The sequence below is a fragment of the Petaurus breviceps genome, unplaced genomic scaffold (genome assembly GCF_028583685.1).
Source record: "Petaurus breviceps papuanus isolate PSGF00001 unplaced genomic scaffold, PetGlider_PUasm1.0 37, whole genome shotgun sequence".
NCBI classification, from domain to species: Eukaryota; Metazoa; Chordata; class Mammalia; order Diprotodontia; family Petauridae; genus Petaurus; species Petaurus breviceps.
The window spans coordinates 9,144,569-9,162,373 of record NW_027186296.1 but is presented as its reverse complement, the minus strand read 5'-3'; the positions used below and the strand labels follow the sequence as shown (position 1 = coordinate 9,162,373).

At 41.2% G+C, this 17,805-nt stretch overlaps 2 protein-coding genes across 3 annotated transcripts in view; one reads left to right on the top strand and one right to left on the bottom strand.

Moving 5' to 3' along the window:
• The window catches only part of METTL3 (methyltransferase 3, N6-adenosine-methyltransferase complex catalytic subunit), a 21,407-nt gene extending 16,787 nt beyond the window's left edge, over window positions 1-4,620 (top strand). The window contains exons 2-11 of the mRNA XM_069097784.1: window positions 26-243; window positions 330-734; window positions 1,204-1,379; window positions 2,020-2,236; window positions 2,463-2,650; window positions 2,897-2,935; window positions 3,080-3,188; window positions 3,290-3,355; window positions 3,478-3,590; window positions 4,372-4,620. Of these exons, the coding sequence (XP_068953885.1) occupies window positions 26-243; window positions 330-734; window positions 1,204-1,379; window positions 2,020-2,236; window positions 2,463-2,650; window positions 2,897-2,935; window positions 3,080-3,188; window positions 3,290-3,355; window positions 3,478-3,590; window positions 4,372-4,483 (1,643 nt within the window). The 3' untranslated portion in view covers window positions 4,484-4,620. The remainder of the gene's footprint in view (window positions 1-25; window positions 244-329; window positions 735-1,203; window positions 1,380-2,019; window positions 2,237-2,462; window positions 2,651-2,896; window positions 2,936-3,079; window positions 3,189-3,289; window positions 3,356-3,477; window positions 3,591-4,371) is intronic.
• Window positions 4,621-5,129: 509 nt separating this feature from the next.
• The window catches only part of TOX4 (TOX high mobility group box family member 4), a 28,220-nt gene continuing 15,544 nt past the window's right edge, over window positions 5,130-17,805 (bottom strand). For both annotated transcript variants that reach the window (XM_069097786.1, XM_069097785.1), the window contains 7 exons: window positions 12,211-12,453; window positions 10,521-10,781; window positions 9,950-10,177; window positions 8,529-8,609; window positions 7,358-8,137; window positions 6,350-6,513; window positions 5,130-5,553 (listed from right to left, as the gene is read on the bottom strand). In XM_069097786.1, coding sequence (XP_068953887.1) covers window positions 5,493-5,553; window positions 6,350-6,513; window positions 7,358-8,137; window positions 8,529-8,609; window positions 9,950-10,177; window positions 10,521-10,781; window positions 12,211-12,453 — 1,818 coding nt within the window. In that variant the 3' untranslated portion in view covers window positions 5,130-5,492. The remainder of the gene's footprint in view (window positions 5,554-6,349; window positions 6,514-7,357; window positions 8,138-8,528; window positions 8,610-9,949; window positions 10,178-10,520; window positions 10,782-12,210; window positions 12,454-17,805) is intronic.

Sequence of the window (17,805 nt, the reverse complement as noted above, 5' to 3'; positions counted from 1 at the left end):
TCCTTTCCTGCCTCCTTTCTCATAGACCCCCGGAACCCAGAAGCAGTGCTATCACCAACCTTTCGCAGCGACAGTCCAGTGCCCATGACACCCACCTCAAGTGGCCCTAAACCCAGTACTGCTTCAGGAACTCCAGAGCTCGCTACAGACCCTGAGCTGGAGAAGAAGTTATTACACCACCTCTCAGACCTGGCGCTGACACTACCCACTGATGCTGTGTCCATCCGCCTTGCCATCTCTACGGTAATGACATCTATGTGACAGGGCTGGGATCCCCCACTTTTCCCTTTTCTTCAGCTCATAGCCAGTGTCTTGTTGCCCCTCCCCAGCCAGATGCCCCTGCAACACAAGATGGGGTGGAAAGCCTTCTACAGAAGTTTGCAGCACAAGAATTGATTGAAGTAAAGCGAGGCCTTCTTCAAGATGATGCGCACCCCACCCTGGTGACCTATGCTGACCATTCCAAGCTCTCAGCCATGATGGGGGCTGTAGCAGAGAAGAAGGGCCTTGGGGAAGTGGCAGGGGCCAGCACAGGGCAGAAGCGGCGAGCAGAGCAAGACCCCACCACAGCTACTACATTTACCAGCTCCTCAACCTCTGGTCTGGCCTCCTCAACCTCAGAGCCAACCAAAGAGCCAGCCAAAAAATCACGGAAACATGCTGCTTCTGATGTAGACCTGGAAATTGAGAGTCTCCTGAATCAACAGTCTACCAAGGAGCAACAGAGCAAGAAGGTTAGGAATGGAAGTGGTGGCAATAGGAAAACCTAAATAAAGAAAAATTAAGGTGAAGACAAGTGTTACAGGTAGCCAAAAAAAAATGCTTAAGTGGGAGAATAGAAATGGGAAAGATCCAGGGAAATGGATCATAGGATCATAAGTTAGAGTATGAAAATGGGCAAAGGGAATGATTCTTTTTTGTTTTATTTTAATTTCTGGATAAAAGATAGCCTAAGTGATTAAAACAGGAAGTCACAATTTTTTCATTCTAGTTTGAGCCCAAATGCCAAATGCATTCCTGTAAGGCCAGAACTGTGTAGGCCTTAGATAAGCATTCTGCTCTATAGCAAGCCATACATTTTCCAGTTTGTCCTTACCTCTCCCAAGGGCCCTAATGGCAGGTAGAATATGTAGAGGTGCTTATGAAAAAGCTGGTAAGGTCTACATGAAGGGCCTCTTAGGTTTTAGGCTTCTTTTATTATAGGTGAGTCAGGAAATTTTGGAGCTGCTAAATACAACAACAGCCAAGGAACAGTCCATTGTGGAGAAATTCCGCTCACGAGGACGGGCCCAGGTACAAGAGTTCTGTGACTATGGCACCAAAGAAGAGTGCATGAAGGCCAGTGATGCTGATCGACCTTGCCGCAAGTTGCATTTCAGGTCTTTTTGAAAGGGGAAAGGGTGGAGTGGCCCCATAGGAATGGGCATTTATTCCCTTTGGGCACAAGTCCTTTCCAAAACTATTGGTATGACCTAGTATTTGAATAGATGTTCCAGAGAGAGTGAGCAGTCTTGCCTCCGTACAAAGATACAGTCTTCCCTGTGAAGGAGTACCTGCTCTTATAATAAATGGAACTGGAAGATAAAAATACCCTTTTTTTATTATCTTCCTTCCTGAAACAAGAAAGCATTAGGTATTTTCTAAATCCCAATGACATGTAGACTTAGCAGGGAGACAGGAAAGTCCATTCCTAATTGGATTGTCTTTAAATTTTTCTATAACCAGATGGTGTTTTCCTCCTGTTTTTGTAATAAAAAAGCAAACTGGGAGAGGAAGAATAGAACAGATCTTTTTTACAGTTTTGATTATATCATCCTATATTATTTGCAATCATCCTTCCTTCCCCAAAGCTACTAGTGGTAGAGTAAGAAATTTTAATGAGAGTAAGGACTGACTTTGAAAATCTTGTGAGAAGGGATTTGGTACCTGCAGTATACCAAATCTGCATTGTAGAATCTGGTGCTGAGGTAATTTATTTTCTTCTGGGCGCTCGGAATTCTCTGGTTTTATCTCCCACAGGCGAATCATCAATAAACATACAGATGAATCATTAGGTGACTGTTCCTTCCTCAACACCTGCTTCCACATGGACACTTGCAAGTATGTACATTATGAGATTGATGCCTGCATAGATGCTGAGGCCCCTGGCAGCTCGGACCACCCCCCTAGTCAAGAACTGGCCCTTACACAAGGTGTTGGTGCTGACTCCAGTGTGGATCGACTCTTCCCACCCCAGGTATCACTATTTACCCAGAGAAATCCTGAGCCCAGTGCCAGCAGTGTTGATGTAGGAGAAAAACAAAGTTGTAGGAAGGGCAAAGCTGTAATAGGTTATTTGCCCTACTTTTTAGGAATGGGGTAGTATTTACAGTGGGCTAGAAGGATAATTAAATAGAGGTGAGGGATTGGAGATGAATTTTACTTTTGGAGGCAGGAAGATGACCCGTTTACCTCCCACACAGTGGATCTGTTGTGATATCCGCTACTTGGATGTGAGCATCTTGGGGAAGTTCGCAGTGGTAATGGCTGACCCACCCTGGGATATTCACATGGAGTTGCCATATGGTACCCTAACAGATGATGAGATGCGGAGACTCAACATCCCAGTGCTTCAGGATGATGGCTTTCTCTTTCTCTGGGTCACAGGCAGGTATGCACATTCCAGTTTTAGGGACATCAAAGTGCAGAGTTATGGCATAAAAGTACTGAGTGGACAAAGTAAAATCCTGGGTAGTCTTCTTAGTTCTGCTTAATATTAAGCCTATGATAATGTTATTAACCCATCTTCCTTGAACTATGACTCACCCCATTCCTAGTTTCATATTTATAATTAGATTCCTCAGAGGGAAGAAAGAGGAAGTGATGATAATTAGCTTTCCTTTTTTTTCCTCCCTAGAGCTATGGAGCTGGGTAGAGAATGTCTGAATCTCTGGGGGTGAGTAGTGATCAGTATATTGTTTCTTGAATGACTATCCCCAAGAATTTTCCAATTTTTTTTTTTATCATTTTTGTTGGTGATACTGCCCTTGCAGAATTTGAAAGCCTAACTAGAATGTATTTATTCTTCTATTTCCCATAGATATGAACGGGTAGATGAGATTATCTGGGTGAAAACAAATCAGTTGCAGCGAATCATCCGAACGGGGCGCACAGGCCACTGGCTAAACCATGGGAAGGAGCACTGTTTGGTAAGTCGCTGTGGGAACTAGCTAATTAGATAGGGGTACAGTGTGGTAGCAGAATCTTCAGTTGTTATATATAATGCGTTCTTCGTCTCTATGGTGGGCAGGTTGGTGTCAAGGGAAATCCTCAAGGCTTCAACCGCGGCCTAGATTGTGAAGTGATTGTAGCTGAGGTAAGTACTTAAATCCCCAAAGCATTCTGCATTTTCCTTTCTATAGTGAATTCTCATGCATTCTTCAGTATCTCATTTCATTGTAGAAATATTGTTAATTTAAAAGCAGTAATGTTTTTCAGGTTCGCTCCACCAGCCACAAACCAGATGAAATCTATGGAATGATAGAGAGGCTGTCCCCTGGGACCCGCAAAATTGAGTTATTTGGAAGACCACACAATGTACAGCCTAACTGGTAAGGCTCCCAGAAGCTAGCTTGAGAGAACAATCCTCTTAGATTGTGGACCCAAAACTAGCATAGCTTCTTCCACTTCAATCTTATCTCTTATAGGACTGAGACCGCATTGCCTCACATTCTTGTTAAGGCTGCCACTTGTTTGGTGGGGGTATTCTGCCCCCTTGTGGTTGTGAAGGATGTAGTCCCTTTCATGCTCAGAGGGCAGTTAATTTGGTTGAATGTATGCCAAACCCCCTTCCCAGTCTGAACTACTGTCAGTATTTCAATCACCATTCTAAAGGATGTCTAGTAGCAGCAACAAACATATTAAGAGATCTAGATATTAAGACATTGTCATGTCTTCTGTGTACTGAAATGACCACTTCTAACTTTTGAGCTCAAAATTTATGTACATATAATCTAAGCCTGTAGCCTACATAGGAACTAGGTTACACTTGGGAAGTGATCTGGGAATCTTAAGCAAAAAAGGAAGGGAAAATAGAAGCATATTCCCCTTTGATAGTAACAGTTAAAAGCAAGTGCTTTTTTAAGGATTAGATCAGGGGTTCTTTAATCTTTGAGCTTGTTTTTTAAGTATTTTGATAATTTCATTTATTTAATCCAATATTTTATAGCATTATTCTGAAAAAAAGGTGTTACACAAAATAAAGTTTAACTCTGGTCTTAGACATAGACTTTATGGTTCCTCCCAACTTCAAATCTTTTGATCTTGTAGTAAGTCTACAAGTAAGTCTAGACAAGTTGTGTTAACTTTTTCATTGCCACTCCTTATTTCCAGGATCACCCTTGGGAACCAACTTGATGGGATTCACCTGCTTGACCCAGATGTGGTTGCCAGGTTCAAGCAACGGTATCCTGATGGCATTATCTCCAAACCTAAGAACATGTAGAAGTACTACTTTCCTGGATAGCTAAGCAGCCATAGGGATGTCTGCTGTAATTACTGTCTTGGACCCAAACAGACTTCTTTTGGAGAAGGAAGGGGGAAGGAATATCTTTTTAAATAAAACAGGACTGTCAAATTCTATGTATGGGCTACAGCCATAATTAGTAACTAATAATACATATAGTATATAGAAAAGGAAAAAGCTAATCTCTGAACTGTTTACCCTAAAGCAAATACCAGCTTTTACTCTACTCTTCATTAACTAATAGGTACTTTTTTTTTCCAGAATTGCAACAAGTGAAAACATACCACTGGATTACTTAAGCTGGCCTTATTTAGAGGACCAAGAACAGTTTAGGGTACGCAGGGCCGCTTTACCCTCTAACTTAAACAAGAATCTCCTCCCTTGGAAATACATGTAGACAAGCACTTTGTCAAATACTAGTATTCAGTCTCTAACAGCTGAGACATTTTACTAGCCAAAGGCATCAGTCTTACCTTCACTTATGACCTGAGATAACAAATCAGGTAAGGAGAGGTTGCCAAAAAAAATGCTTATTTTGTTTACAAATGGGAGAGAAATGAATGTATAGAGACCATAGAGCCATGTTTCTTCTGAAGACACAAAAATCAGTACAAATGTAAACATGTTTTTCTCTGAGGTTCAGAGCTGTGTATTTTCTCTATCATTTTAATTATCTTTCAGGCAAAGTCCTTTGAAAATTATACCAACAATTTTTTTTCTTAAAAAGAATCAAGTAACTCCCCTACCCCCACATCCCCAACTCTTATGCTGTCATCACTGGGTCCTCTGCTTGTACTTGAATGTATAAAGCAGCCCCAGATTTCAGCAAACATGGGGGCCCTCCTCCAAAGCCTGGCCCCTATCCAAGAAAAGAAAAGGGAAGAAGCACGGAGGGCTATTACTGACTGCAATCAGGCATCACCAGAAGCCCAGCTTGTGTTTCATATACAGGCTGATAAGTTTTCACTGACTTGGGAGATGGGATGGACTACTTCACAAACACCACTGTGCTTGAATTTCTGGATGCCACCCAGGCCAGGAATACATCCCTAAAGGGGGAGAGAGGAAAAAAACACCCAGAATTACATTACAAAATTCTCTTAAATTCTACTATGAATGAATAAGATCCCAAGTAATTCCCCAAAAGTGTGAGTCCCAATGAATATGCTCAAGAGATCTAGAGAATAGGCTTAAAAGTTAAAATCAGAGTATGACAGAACCCAGGACTACTATCCCCATTCTGCCTTACCAAAGGTTTGAGACATGGAACTAGTATCCTTGGTACTTCTACTTACCTGAAATAAGCTAGTATATTTACTCTATTAAACTTTTGTTATAGGTAAAGTGGTATGAATTCAAGGAAGGGAGGTAGCTGTGTATGAAATTTGCTCCTGATATTGTCATTCTAAATTGGCTTGTGCATGAGCTCAATAGGTAGCCATTTTGCTGGAAATTGAAGCTCTAGATATTTGTTTCAACCTCTGGTATAATGGGAAAAAAACATTGGCTGTAAAGTCAGACAATCTGTGTTTGAATTCCCCCTGTGCAGCTTGCTTATACCTGTGTGACTGAAATATTAATGTGTTACTTGTAAAAAAAGACCTGAAAACATTTTAAATCTTAAGTAATAAATCAACAATAGTGCAATTCCTAAAAAATCACCTGCATTTAAAGTCAGCCCAGTATGTGCCATCTATGAGTAGGCTGATCCTGAGATAATAAGAGTTTAAGATCCAGGACCTTGAAAACTCAACCTCATTTCTGGATGATCCAGAACCAGGCCAAATAAGCCTTGTGATCTCTTCCCTAAGAAGTGAAAAGGACCTAAATAGCTCTTAAACTTACCTGCAATGCTTCACTACGCACTCATTGCTGCAGTATTCATTGTCCCAGTCCTTACTCACAACTGGAGGGTTCTCACAACCTGACCTCACACATCGTGGCTGAGGGGAGAGTGTCACAGGAGACCCAGTCACCAGCTCAACATCCATCTGAGAAGGAGATTCAACCTATAAAAGGACGATAGCTTTAGTAACCTAATACCTTAATATTGGGTATGGGCTCTTTTGCTAGAGGCCTAAAGACTCAGGCATTAATTAGTCCTATCTCTGCCATTTAAAGGTTCAGATAACATCAATGAACATTGTAACCATTTAATTTATAAACAAAATACTGGGTGAAGATGCCTAATTTGTTTCCCTATTATTAGCACCATATCATAGGAATTCTAATTCCTAAGTGGTTTCTTTTTGCTCCTAATTCATGTATGTACATCCCTTTTAGGATTAGTTTTATAACCTCTAATCCTCTACTCTGAAAAAGAAATCAGACCAAAAGGAAGATTAGGGAATCACTTCAAGTAAAATAGATAATTCAAGGAAACTGAGACATATGTCCTTTAAAAAGAGGGAGATTTTCTAAACTAGCTACTGAGCCACACATGTGCTAAGTAGCTATTTTGCTGAAAATCAGGGCTCAGTATTTGTTTCGACCTCCAGTACAGCGGAAAGTACATTGGCTGTTGAATAAGAGGGCCTGTGTTCACTTAACTACCTATGTGACCTTGGACCACAGGTTCCTCATTTATAAAATGAGGGAGCTGTACTTTGAGATCCCTTCAAGCTCTAGACCTATGTTCCTAATAGTGAGTTATGAATTTTTCCCATGGAAAAATTGGGATAATACTCCTGGAGAAAAGAGAGTGTCAATACCCTTGTGGTAGCTGTACAAATTACAGTATAGTACTTTTCAATTCAGTGAATAGTAGCTTCAAACTTAGCTCACATTCTCTTTCAGGAAGGCCTTGGTGCACTCCCTGCTGCCAAGGGAAGTATAGAGAGGGCAATGTCTTACCTCAGGTACAACATCTGTGATCATCTCAATTGGCTCAGGAGAAGTTGCCTCCACTGCATGGGGCTCAGGACTAGTGGTAACTGGCTGTTCAGGGCTACTCTCCAGAGCAGGTGGGACTGAGGCAGGCTGAATATGCAATGTAGGTGGAGGAACAATCTTGATCTGCAGAGGAGGCGGCTGCTGTAGGCTAAGACGAACCTTTTGCTGTGGAGGCTGCTGCATGGCCTGGAGTGGGGGAGGCTGCTGCAGAATGGTTACTTGTTGCTGACTGGGTGGTTGAGGCATCTGTTGCAGTGGAGGGGGCTGCAGTCTAGGTGGAGGCAACTGCATAGAAGCAGCAGCTGCCGCTGCTGCCTGCAACACAGATCGGGTGACAATCTTGGCTTGTTGGCTCTGATCAATGGCAGATGTGCTGGTAGCTGCCTGGATCTGGCTTAACTGAAGCCCCTGGGAAGTCACCATTGTGGCTGGGATGACTGTAACCATGCCCCCTTGGGACATGGCAATAGAAGAAGTCAACTGGCTAGATGTCAACGTCTGTTTGGATATAATGATCTTGGTGATGCTGGTCTGGGCCCCTGTCCCACCAGATGTCTGGCTTGTCACATAGGATGAGAGGGTGGATTTAACCACAATGGAAGAGGACAGGGAAGGGGGCTCTGTTGATGCTGGTGCTGGTGCTGGTGCTGGAGAGGCTGGCACAACAACTGCTGCAGCCGGAGATGGGGGAGGGGTCTGCTGTGGTGTCACTGGATCCAATTCCACTGTCTCCACAGCAGTCTAGGAGGACAGAGTAAGACCAACAAGTATAATCATATATCCTCATTACCTAAGCATCCACTAAGAAAGGTATAAAAGAAATCAAAGAGGTGATTTCTTCTTCCAAGTAAACTGCTAGAAGAAGATACTGAACAGGATTAGGGCTAAAGCTTTTCTGGTAATCTTACTGACTAAAGCAGAAATAAAGTTCCTATGATCTCTAAAAAGGAAATACTAGGTATGGAAAAAAAAATAAGCCTCTTCTCACTTTCCTCTTCAATGATACAAATTGATTCAACTAATTTTCATAGTATAATTAGGTGTTTTTTTAATACCTGATAATAAAGTTACTTCAAGTATCCCCAAGAGGTTTACTAAATTTAACTATACGGCAACCCCTTAATAGTCTTACCTGACACACCTGATTGGCTTTATAAGCTGCCAAAGCCTTTAGATATTCCTTCTTGGCAGCTTCAGTTTTCCTTTTATATACCTGCAAGTAAAGAAGACATACTGGTCAACAAGAAATTAGGGGGGAAATGGTCATGACAATATTATATTTACACAGCATTTTATGTTTACAAAATGCTTCACTCTTTTTTCTTAATCCAATTGAAGAATCTAAGATGGAGATGTTAACTGCATTTTCAGTGTAAGAAATGAACTTTTAAGTTTTACCTAGCAAGTGGGGTGAATTGTTAATTAACCACATAACTTCCCAATTATTAAATCAGTTTTACATGTAGAAGAAACTGGTAAAGAAAGGCTAAGTAACTGTACCAGTTGCTTATAGGGCTAAGAGGTTTTACAGTGATCCAGGCAGAACAGTAATGCATAAAGCCACAGGCCTTTATTACATGATGTATATTCTACTATGTAATTACATACTGTATATTCTACTAGGTAACAGGAATTAGAGAAAATAATAGGTAGGAAAGAAAAGATCTGGGGGGTGAGGGTGTTGCAAGAATGCAATCAGGTCAGGTGTCAGAACCTGAGATGATCTGAACTTCAAGTGTATGGCACGAGAAAGGATGTGGATCCACTGGTGAAGCTACCCTTCGTAGGACTTGGCACATCCAGTTCCATCAAGTTCTCTGCCTCTCCTTAGCACAAGGCTTCCCCATCTGGATAGCCCAGCAAGACAGATGGGATATTGATTTCAGCGTTCTCCTCCAGGTGTCATAAGCAGGGAACAATCTTATAAGTTTCTACGAGCTCCTTACTGGGATGAGGATAAAGAAAAAGGTAAAGTAACAAGGAGATGGGAAGCATATAGGGGAATTCATTGATAATATCCACAACATTTTATTATCAGGAGACACCAACTACATCAGTTGATACAGCATTATAATGGCTACAGATAAACCAAGAGTTGGAAGACAGGTTTTCTGGTCTTCACACATAGGACAACTATAGTCATGGAAAGTGCAATAATACAAACTGATTTTTGTCAGAGAAGTTCTAGGTTCAAATCTCAGCACCACTAATCACTAGCTCTGCAAGCCTGAGTAAGCTATTTCACATTTCTGAATATCAATTTTCTTCTATGTAAAATGGTACAATCATGCACTGCTAACCCTATAGGGTTATGAGGATGTAATGAGAACTTAAATAAGCTCTTTGTAAAATAGGAATGCTAGTTATTATAACATGGTTGCGGAGTCTGGTAAAGATTTTAGGTGAAGGATAATAGTGAACTCAAAGTTGACACTAAATAAATGATTGAAATGGATATGGAATAGATAAATATTCTGGAGTTTTCTTTCCCACTAAAAAACTTTGTTAACTTCTCTTGTCTACTGCTAACCTTTGCTCCTGACATCCCCTTACCTGTTTTTGCTCTTCTCCAAGACTGTCCCACATGGAGGCCACAATTTTTGAAACCTCCCCAAAAGTAGCATTGGGATTCTGTCCCTTGATGGCTGCCTGTGTGTCACGGAAGAACAAGGCATATGCTGATACTGGTTTTTGGGGTTCATTGGGATCTTTCTTCTTCTTTTTCTTCGGAGTCTTCTGCTTTTTGCTTGACTCTACCACAATTGTCTTCTGACTGGGGAGCTGCAGAAAGGAAGGGAAGAGGGAAGCATTGTGCCTTAGTAAGTTTAAAAAAAAAAAAGAATACATAATATGAAGACCAGGAATAGGAAAGATGCTACCTAGCCACATGGATATTTTCCAAAACTGCTCAAAATAAAATCAAGTACAAAGCATACATTGAACCAAGGGATCATAAGAAGGAGAATGGGGGAATATTAATTGCAAAATTAGAGGCTGTGTACCCAGAAAACAGAGATAATACAGGAATGAAGGAAAATATCTGGACTATATATAGAGGAGTGTTACACTTGGGCATTGCACTTGGTTAAAATGAGAGTAGCAGTTCTGCCAAGGGATGTCTCACCCGCCGGAAATCTTCAACATCATCCTCATGAAGGGAGCTAGTAGGTGAAGGGGTGGTTGAAAGCCGATCCTCAGGTGACTGGGCAGATGGGAGGATAGTGCCACCCCCTAAACTCAAGCCAAGCTGAGAACTCAGCTCTGACTGGTCAATGGTGGTCAGCTGGCTGTGTCCCATCAAGCCAGATGACACATCTGTCATTGGTACATCAATTGTGACAGGCGGGTTGGCACTATACTGAGTCCCTATAGAGTGGTCCAAGTCCTGAGAGGTAGATAAAGATAAATTTAGGCACGAAATGCTCCAAGTCCCACCCTCTTTCCTACTCAGAACATGATCATTGTAACCACACTGGCACTTCCTTTTTATAACCTAATTTTCCTCTGGGGAACAACCTTTGAGAGTTGTGTCATCACCTGAAACATCAAGATAACAATGAAGAGGAAAAATTTTGATTGAATATTATACAAGAAACAATCTTTACTCTGTATTTTGGCTGAAGTCTGTAGTTGGACATTAGTCAGGTTACAAGCACAACTACAGAAACAGGCATTGATTGTCAGTTCCTGTCACTCAAATGATCTCTGCTTAAAGCAATTTCCTACTAATATTTATAGTAACAATGAAACAAAAATGAAGATACATTTAGTCAACAAAAAGATTAAAGTATGGTCTTATAGATTTAACAAAATAAAACAATGGCAATGTTAACAAAGCCTTGGAAAATCTGATCAATGATTCTGGCTTAATGGGAAACCAAGGAAGTTTCTTTAAACCTATGTTTCTTATAACACTAATCCCTAACTTTTGCAATGCATAGGAAGTTTTACTATCACAGTGTAGGTTTTCACAGTATAAACAGTGATATAAGCAGCTTAAAACCAATGATACAGATAACAGAGTTATCTACTTCAAGTATAAATTCTTAAAACAGGTTCACCTCTCTGGAATTTAAAAGGTCTATTCATAAATATTAACAAATAATAAAGAAGTGTCGTTTTCAAGGAAATCAGAGATCACCATCAGAAACTCTGACTTTTGCCCAACACATTAACTGAAAACTGCAACTGGCATGCAGAGTAGGCAAGACAGATACTATTTGAAAACATAATTGCATTATATTTGAACCAAAGGCATGACAGGTGTCAAGACACTGCTTCCTCCCCCTCCCTCATTCTCCACCCACCTCCCAATAAAACAGTTTTGAAGTAAATTTCTGGTTTATGCCAAAGTTGGTCAAAATGCTTTAAGATTGGGTGGCTAGGTGGCGAAGTGAATAGAACACTGGCCCTGGAGTCAGGAGGACCTGAGTTCAAATCTGGCCTCAGACACTTAAAAACAAAAACTAGCCTTGTGACCTTGGGCAAGTCACTTAACCCCAATTGCCCTTAAAAAAAGGCAAAAAAAAAATGCTTTAAGATTCTCTCTGAATCACTTATACTTCAGGGTGCTATTTCATACTCGAAAAATGTAAAACATATTTGCTAATGAAGTTGACTTAAGTAATAAACTCCTTTTCTTTAATCCAAACCTCCCTCCCCCACCCCCATTTTTCTGGTCTAGAAGACCCAGGCTTAAGTACTAAGATGATAAACATCATACAACCACTTGTATAGCATCAAGCCTATGTAGTTATGTTTTCCTCAATTCACCCCATGTTTGGGGTAAGCTTAACAATACTCTTGCCTCTTACCATGGCCAAGCCCCCACTCAGGAGCCCCCCGCCCTGTTCCATCAAGCCATGAGTCATGGCTACAGGCATATCCAATGTTTGGACCCCATACTGGGCTGAAAAGCTGCCATCCTGTGAAGAGGTGGGGTCTCCAAGATCATCAAAGTGGCCGATCACATCAGAGACAGCCAATGAGGGGTCAGAGTCCAACGAAATAGGAGGGATTTCAAATTCCTCATCACCCAAACTTGGAGTATGGAATGTCTGAAGGAAAAAAAAAGAAGATGAGAATTACTTGGGGGTAAGAGAGAAGCATACCCATTGTTATAAGGAAGGGAACATGACTTAGTGCTGGGGGTTTCTCAATGTTACTTCAGCCTGTGGTTCCATTCTTGTTATCAAACTCTTAAGATGTGCTTAGTTCTACCAAGAACATTCCCTGCTGCCTCATCATGAGAGTCCTATCATCCATAGAGCTGTCTGTCAACACTGTCACATGAGTTTCTTTCTGATGAATTTGTTGACTGCCAATTGACTAAAAAATGAGACAGAGACAGGGTCAATGAAGCTTTATTCACAGTCACAGCAAGTGGAAAGAAATGTGTGTCTCTTATAAAACCACTGGGGACACACACACACACACACACACACACACACACACACACACAAACACACCACCACTCATTACATGAGAAAAAGGGGAAAGGTGTTTTTTTGCAGCTGGTTATATAAGATAAAAAAAAAAAGAAATGGGTTTGTTATAACACAGTTGGCTACACAATAAAGAAAATATGTATCACTCATGACATGAGTTAAGGAAGTACAGAAAGTCCTTAAAACAATTACAGGTGGAGGATAAAGAAAATATTACAGGGCTCTGGTCAAGATGGCGGAATAGAAGAAGGACCTCCACACAGCTCCGGCTTCCACCTTCCCCAATTCATGTAAAAGGGGACTCTGACCAAACTTTGGAGCTACAGAACCCACAAAATGACACAGAGAAGCTAATCTCCTGCTGAGGACAACCCCGCAAGCGGCCAGCATAGCAGCAGCAGCAGCAGCACTCTGGGAGCTGAGCCCGGCCCCACACCGAGGTCTTAGCCCCAGGGCAGGCCTGACCAGCCGCTGGCTTGAGGGACTCCAGATCACCAGCAGCTGTGGCTGTCTCCAGAATTATCAACATATAGATGCTACGGACAAAGTGAGAGGGCAGTGCAGTATGGACTTTGGGACCCAGTAGTTGGGAGTACTTTGGCTTTTGCCCCCAGGGCGAGAAAGCCGCTTCAGCTCCTGGCCTGCAGACTGTAGGGGGACCAAGCGACTAGTCTGAGGAGTAATTGCTCTTGCTTTAAACTGCTTGGATCTGGAATTCGGTCTAGGGTGGCGGTCCTGGGGTGTGTGACCAGCTTGCCAGAGCAGGTGGAGGCCTCAGAGAGGGCACCCAACTAATATACCTCCAGCAGGTGAGAAAACCCCAGCGTTTGGTACGAACCTCCCCTGTCTGGTAGCTGAGTCCTACTGTGGCAAAAAGCCCAAAAGTCAAGGAATTAAGTGGCAAAATGAGCAGGCAAAGGCAAAAAAGCAAACAGAAGAATCCAATATTAGACTCTTATTTTGGAGACAAAAAGGATCAAAGCATGGAACAGGAAGAAGACAGTGAAGTCAGAACTTTCTGAACCAAAAGCTTCAAAGGAAAATACGAGCTGGTTACAGGCCATAGAGGACCTTAAGAAGCAGAGAAGAGAAGTGGAGGAAAAATTGGGAAGAGAAATGAGAACGATGCAAGAAAATTATGAAATGAGAGTCAACAGCCTGACTGAGAAAAATAACACCTTAAAAAATAGACTAACTCAAATGGCAAAAGAATCTCAAAAGCTCACTGAGGAGAATCATTGCTTCAGAATTAGATTGGAGCAAATGGAAGCTAATGACTTTATGAGAAATCAAGATGCTGTTAAACAGATCCTAACAAATCAAAGAATAGAAGGCAATGTGAAATATTTCGCTGGAAAAACCACTGACCTGGAAAATAGATCCAGGAGAGAAAATTTAAAAATTATTGGACTACTTGAAAGCCATGATCAAAGAAAGAACCTAGAAATCATCCCCCAAGAAATTCTCAAGGAAAACTGCCCTGATGTTTTAGAACTAGAGGGCAAAATAGAGGTTGAAAGAATCCACCGATCACCTCCTGAAAAAGATCCCAAAAAGAAAACTCGTAGGAATATTATAGCCATGTTCCAAAATTCCCAGATCAAGGAGAGAATATTACAAGCAGCCAGGAAGAAACAATTTGAATATAGTGGAAACACAATCAGGATCTGGCAGCTTCTTCTACACTGAGGGATCAAAGGGCTTGGAATGGTGATATTCTGGATATCAAAGAGCTGGGATTAAAACCAAGAAGTCACCTACCCAGCAAAACTGAGTATCATGTTTCAGGGGAAAATATGGTCATTCAGCAGAATAGAGGACTTTCAAGTATTCCTGATGAAAAAACCAGAGTTGAATAAAAAATCTGACATTCAGATACAAGAAGCATGAGAAGGTAAACAGGGAAAAGAAATCACAAGGAACTTATCAAAGTTGAACTATTAACATTCCTACATGGAAAAATGATAATTGTAACTGATGAAGCTTTTCTCAGTATAAAAATAGTTAAAGGGAATAGAAATATATATATACATATATATGTCTATATATTATGGTATATGGGCGTATGAATACATATGTGAATATGTGTATATATATTTACAGGTATATATAGATAGAGGGCACAGGACCAATTTAATAGGAAGGGATGATACTTAAAAAGTGAAATTAAGAAGTGAGAGAGGAATATAATGAGAGGAGAAGGGGAGAGACAGAATGGGGTAAACTATCTCATATAGAAGAGGCAAGGGAAAATGGTTACAATGGAGGGGAAGAAGAGGAAGGCAAAAGGGAATGGGTCAACCTTATTCTCACTGAATTTGGCTTGGGAAGGGAATGAAACACACACTAAATAGGGTATCTCACCCTACAGCAGAGTAGGGGGTAAGGGATGAGAGGGGGGATGATGGAAGGGAGGGCAGGCTGGGGGGGGGGAAGTTGGAAGCACCCACTTTTGAAAAGGTACGAGATCAAAGTACAGAATAGAACAAGTGGGAGGTAGGATAGGAGTGAGGGAAATATAGTCAGTCTTTTACAATATATCTACTATGTTAATGTTTTGCATTAGCTACACACGTACAACCTATACTGAACTGCTTAGTTCTGGGAACCCAGTAAGGGTGGGTGACAAGGGAGGAAGGGAATGAATCTGGAATTCAAAGTTTTAAAATCAAATGTTTAAAAACACACACACACATATACATATATATATATACTATTATTAATACTATTTTACATGTAATTGGGAAATAAGATATACAGGCACTGGGGCATAGAGATCCACCATGCCCTACTGGAAAGGGGTATGGGAGAAAATATGGGAGAGAGCAGATTGGAGGAGGGGATATCCTGTGGGACTGCTATTTTGGGGCGGTGGGTAGGGGAAGAGAATTTGTAACTCAAAATCTGGCAGAAATGAGTGATATAAATCAGAAGTTATTAAAGCATTTGAAAAATATTTTTTTAAAAATTACAGGAAGTTAGATGACTTAAACTATTCCTATGGTTTTTCTTATAGCAGTTAGTGCTGAGGTTATATCTGCCAAATGTTCAATCAGAACAATCATAAGTACTACCAACCTTAAGGGTAATTTGGAATTTTCTTGTTCAGGGAGAGGCAAAGACAGGGATAATGGGGGCAAGGATGTCAGATTTAGACATGTTAGCAGAGTAGAAAGTCCAAGCGGGCTCCTAGACTCTTCCCATCCCTCCCAGCCCCCAGGGCCCTCCATGTGAGAGGATTTCCTTGCTGTCTAAAACTTCTCTCAATTTACTCCTGGGGCTTTATAAACCACTGTCATCTGGTGGCCCCAAAAGTTTCAGCCCTGAGATCTGGTAAAGATACTCTGAAATCTTTGGCGTTCTTGAACATGTTATGCACTGGGTTTGTGTAGCACAAAAAAAGGCCTGTCACCTAAACAGGGGCCAAGATGGACTGGATTTTTAACTTTGCCCTCTCCTTTCTACTACCCACCATGTTTCTTCCTTCATAAACATATTGGACAATAGCCTTTAATTCACCTGTATTTTTTTAAGCCACCTAGAGCAGTGCTCATGAAAATACTGCCTGATCTCTGGTCAATAAAGGTAGCATTAAGAATCCTGGCATCTTGAGAGTTAAGAGGATCTAACCCATTGAAGTGCTTAGTACTTTTTGTATAACCTCTCAGAGAAGCACATCCTCCTGGGTCTCGTTTTCTTTTGGGTGGGCTCTAGAAATTTACTCCAGTTGTCTGGATGCATGGCACAGAGTTCTACACTCTGAATTAAAGGATCTCTGGCTTGAACCAGCAGGGCATAGTGTGAAGGATTATTAGGATCCCAATTTCGGTGTTGTAAAAACTAGTTAGGAAGACCTCCTGGTCCGGACATAGTCTCTTGAAACTTTATTAGCAGGGGCAGCTAGGTGTCGCAGTGAAAAGAACACTGGCCCTGGAATCAGGAGGACCTGAGTTCAAATCTGGCCTCAGACACTTGACACGCTTACTAGCCAAGTGACTTTGGGCACGTCACTTAACCCCAATTGCCCTCCAAAAAGCAAAAAAAGAAAAGAAACTTTATTAGCAGCTTCTATTATGGTAGTTCTTTCTTTTGGGGAGAACAAGGTTTCCATTAACTCGGTTACATTTCTCCAGGTTAGGTTATAACCCCTAAAGATGGCCTGAAATTGGGTTACAACAGCTGCAGGATCTTCACCAAATTTAGGCGTATCTTTTCTCCAAATGAAGAGATCAGAAGAGCTAAAAGGAGTTTATGTTCTCTAACAGGAGTTAAGGCTCCTTGTCTGGTCTAATAAAGCTTTTCCATAAGTAGGCTGTTCTCCATTTGTAGCTGTTGTGTAAGGAGGAGAGTAAGACAGAAGTACAGAGGGAAGAAGATCAGGTAAGGCAGAATAAAGAATGAAGGATAAGTTGGAAAATAAGTGGCTTGACTCAGAGTTTCCCAGCAATACAGTAATACAGTTGGTCTATGTGAGGTTAAAGAGATCATTCAAGAAAAAACCTTAACTTTCTAAGTATAATCAAAAGTTCCAAATATTGGCCAAAACAAATAATCTAAATCCTTAGTTTTTGGACCATGCCTTTGTATAGCCTAATAGCTCTTTACTTTGTCATCTCCAGTTAGATGGGGAGTTTAATCTTATCCCATGATGCAAGATCCCAAGGGGGATCCTATAAGAATACTCAAGCCTAACCCCATATCTCCTCCTAGATGTCCCCATCCAAGAGTTTTCCTCCCTGGAACTGTCTTGAAAGAATTTCACTAAGAACTCCCCTGCTAGAAATTCCCAAACCCCAGTTTGCCTCTGAGAAATTCCAATGAAGACATTCCTAAAATATCTGAGGAATCTCCAATGTAGGTCCTTTCCAATCATGGTATTTTCTGTTCTGTCCCTAAGGTTAAAATGCTCAATTATCCAGGGACTTCATTTTGATGTAATTCTCCAATTCTCAGTTAATAAGT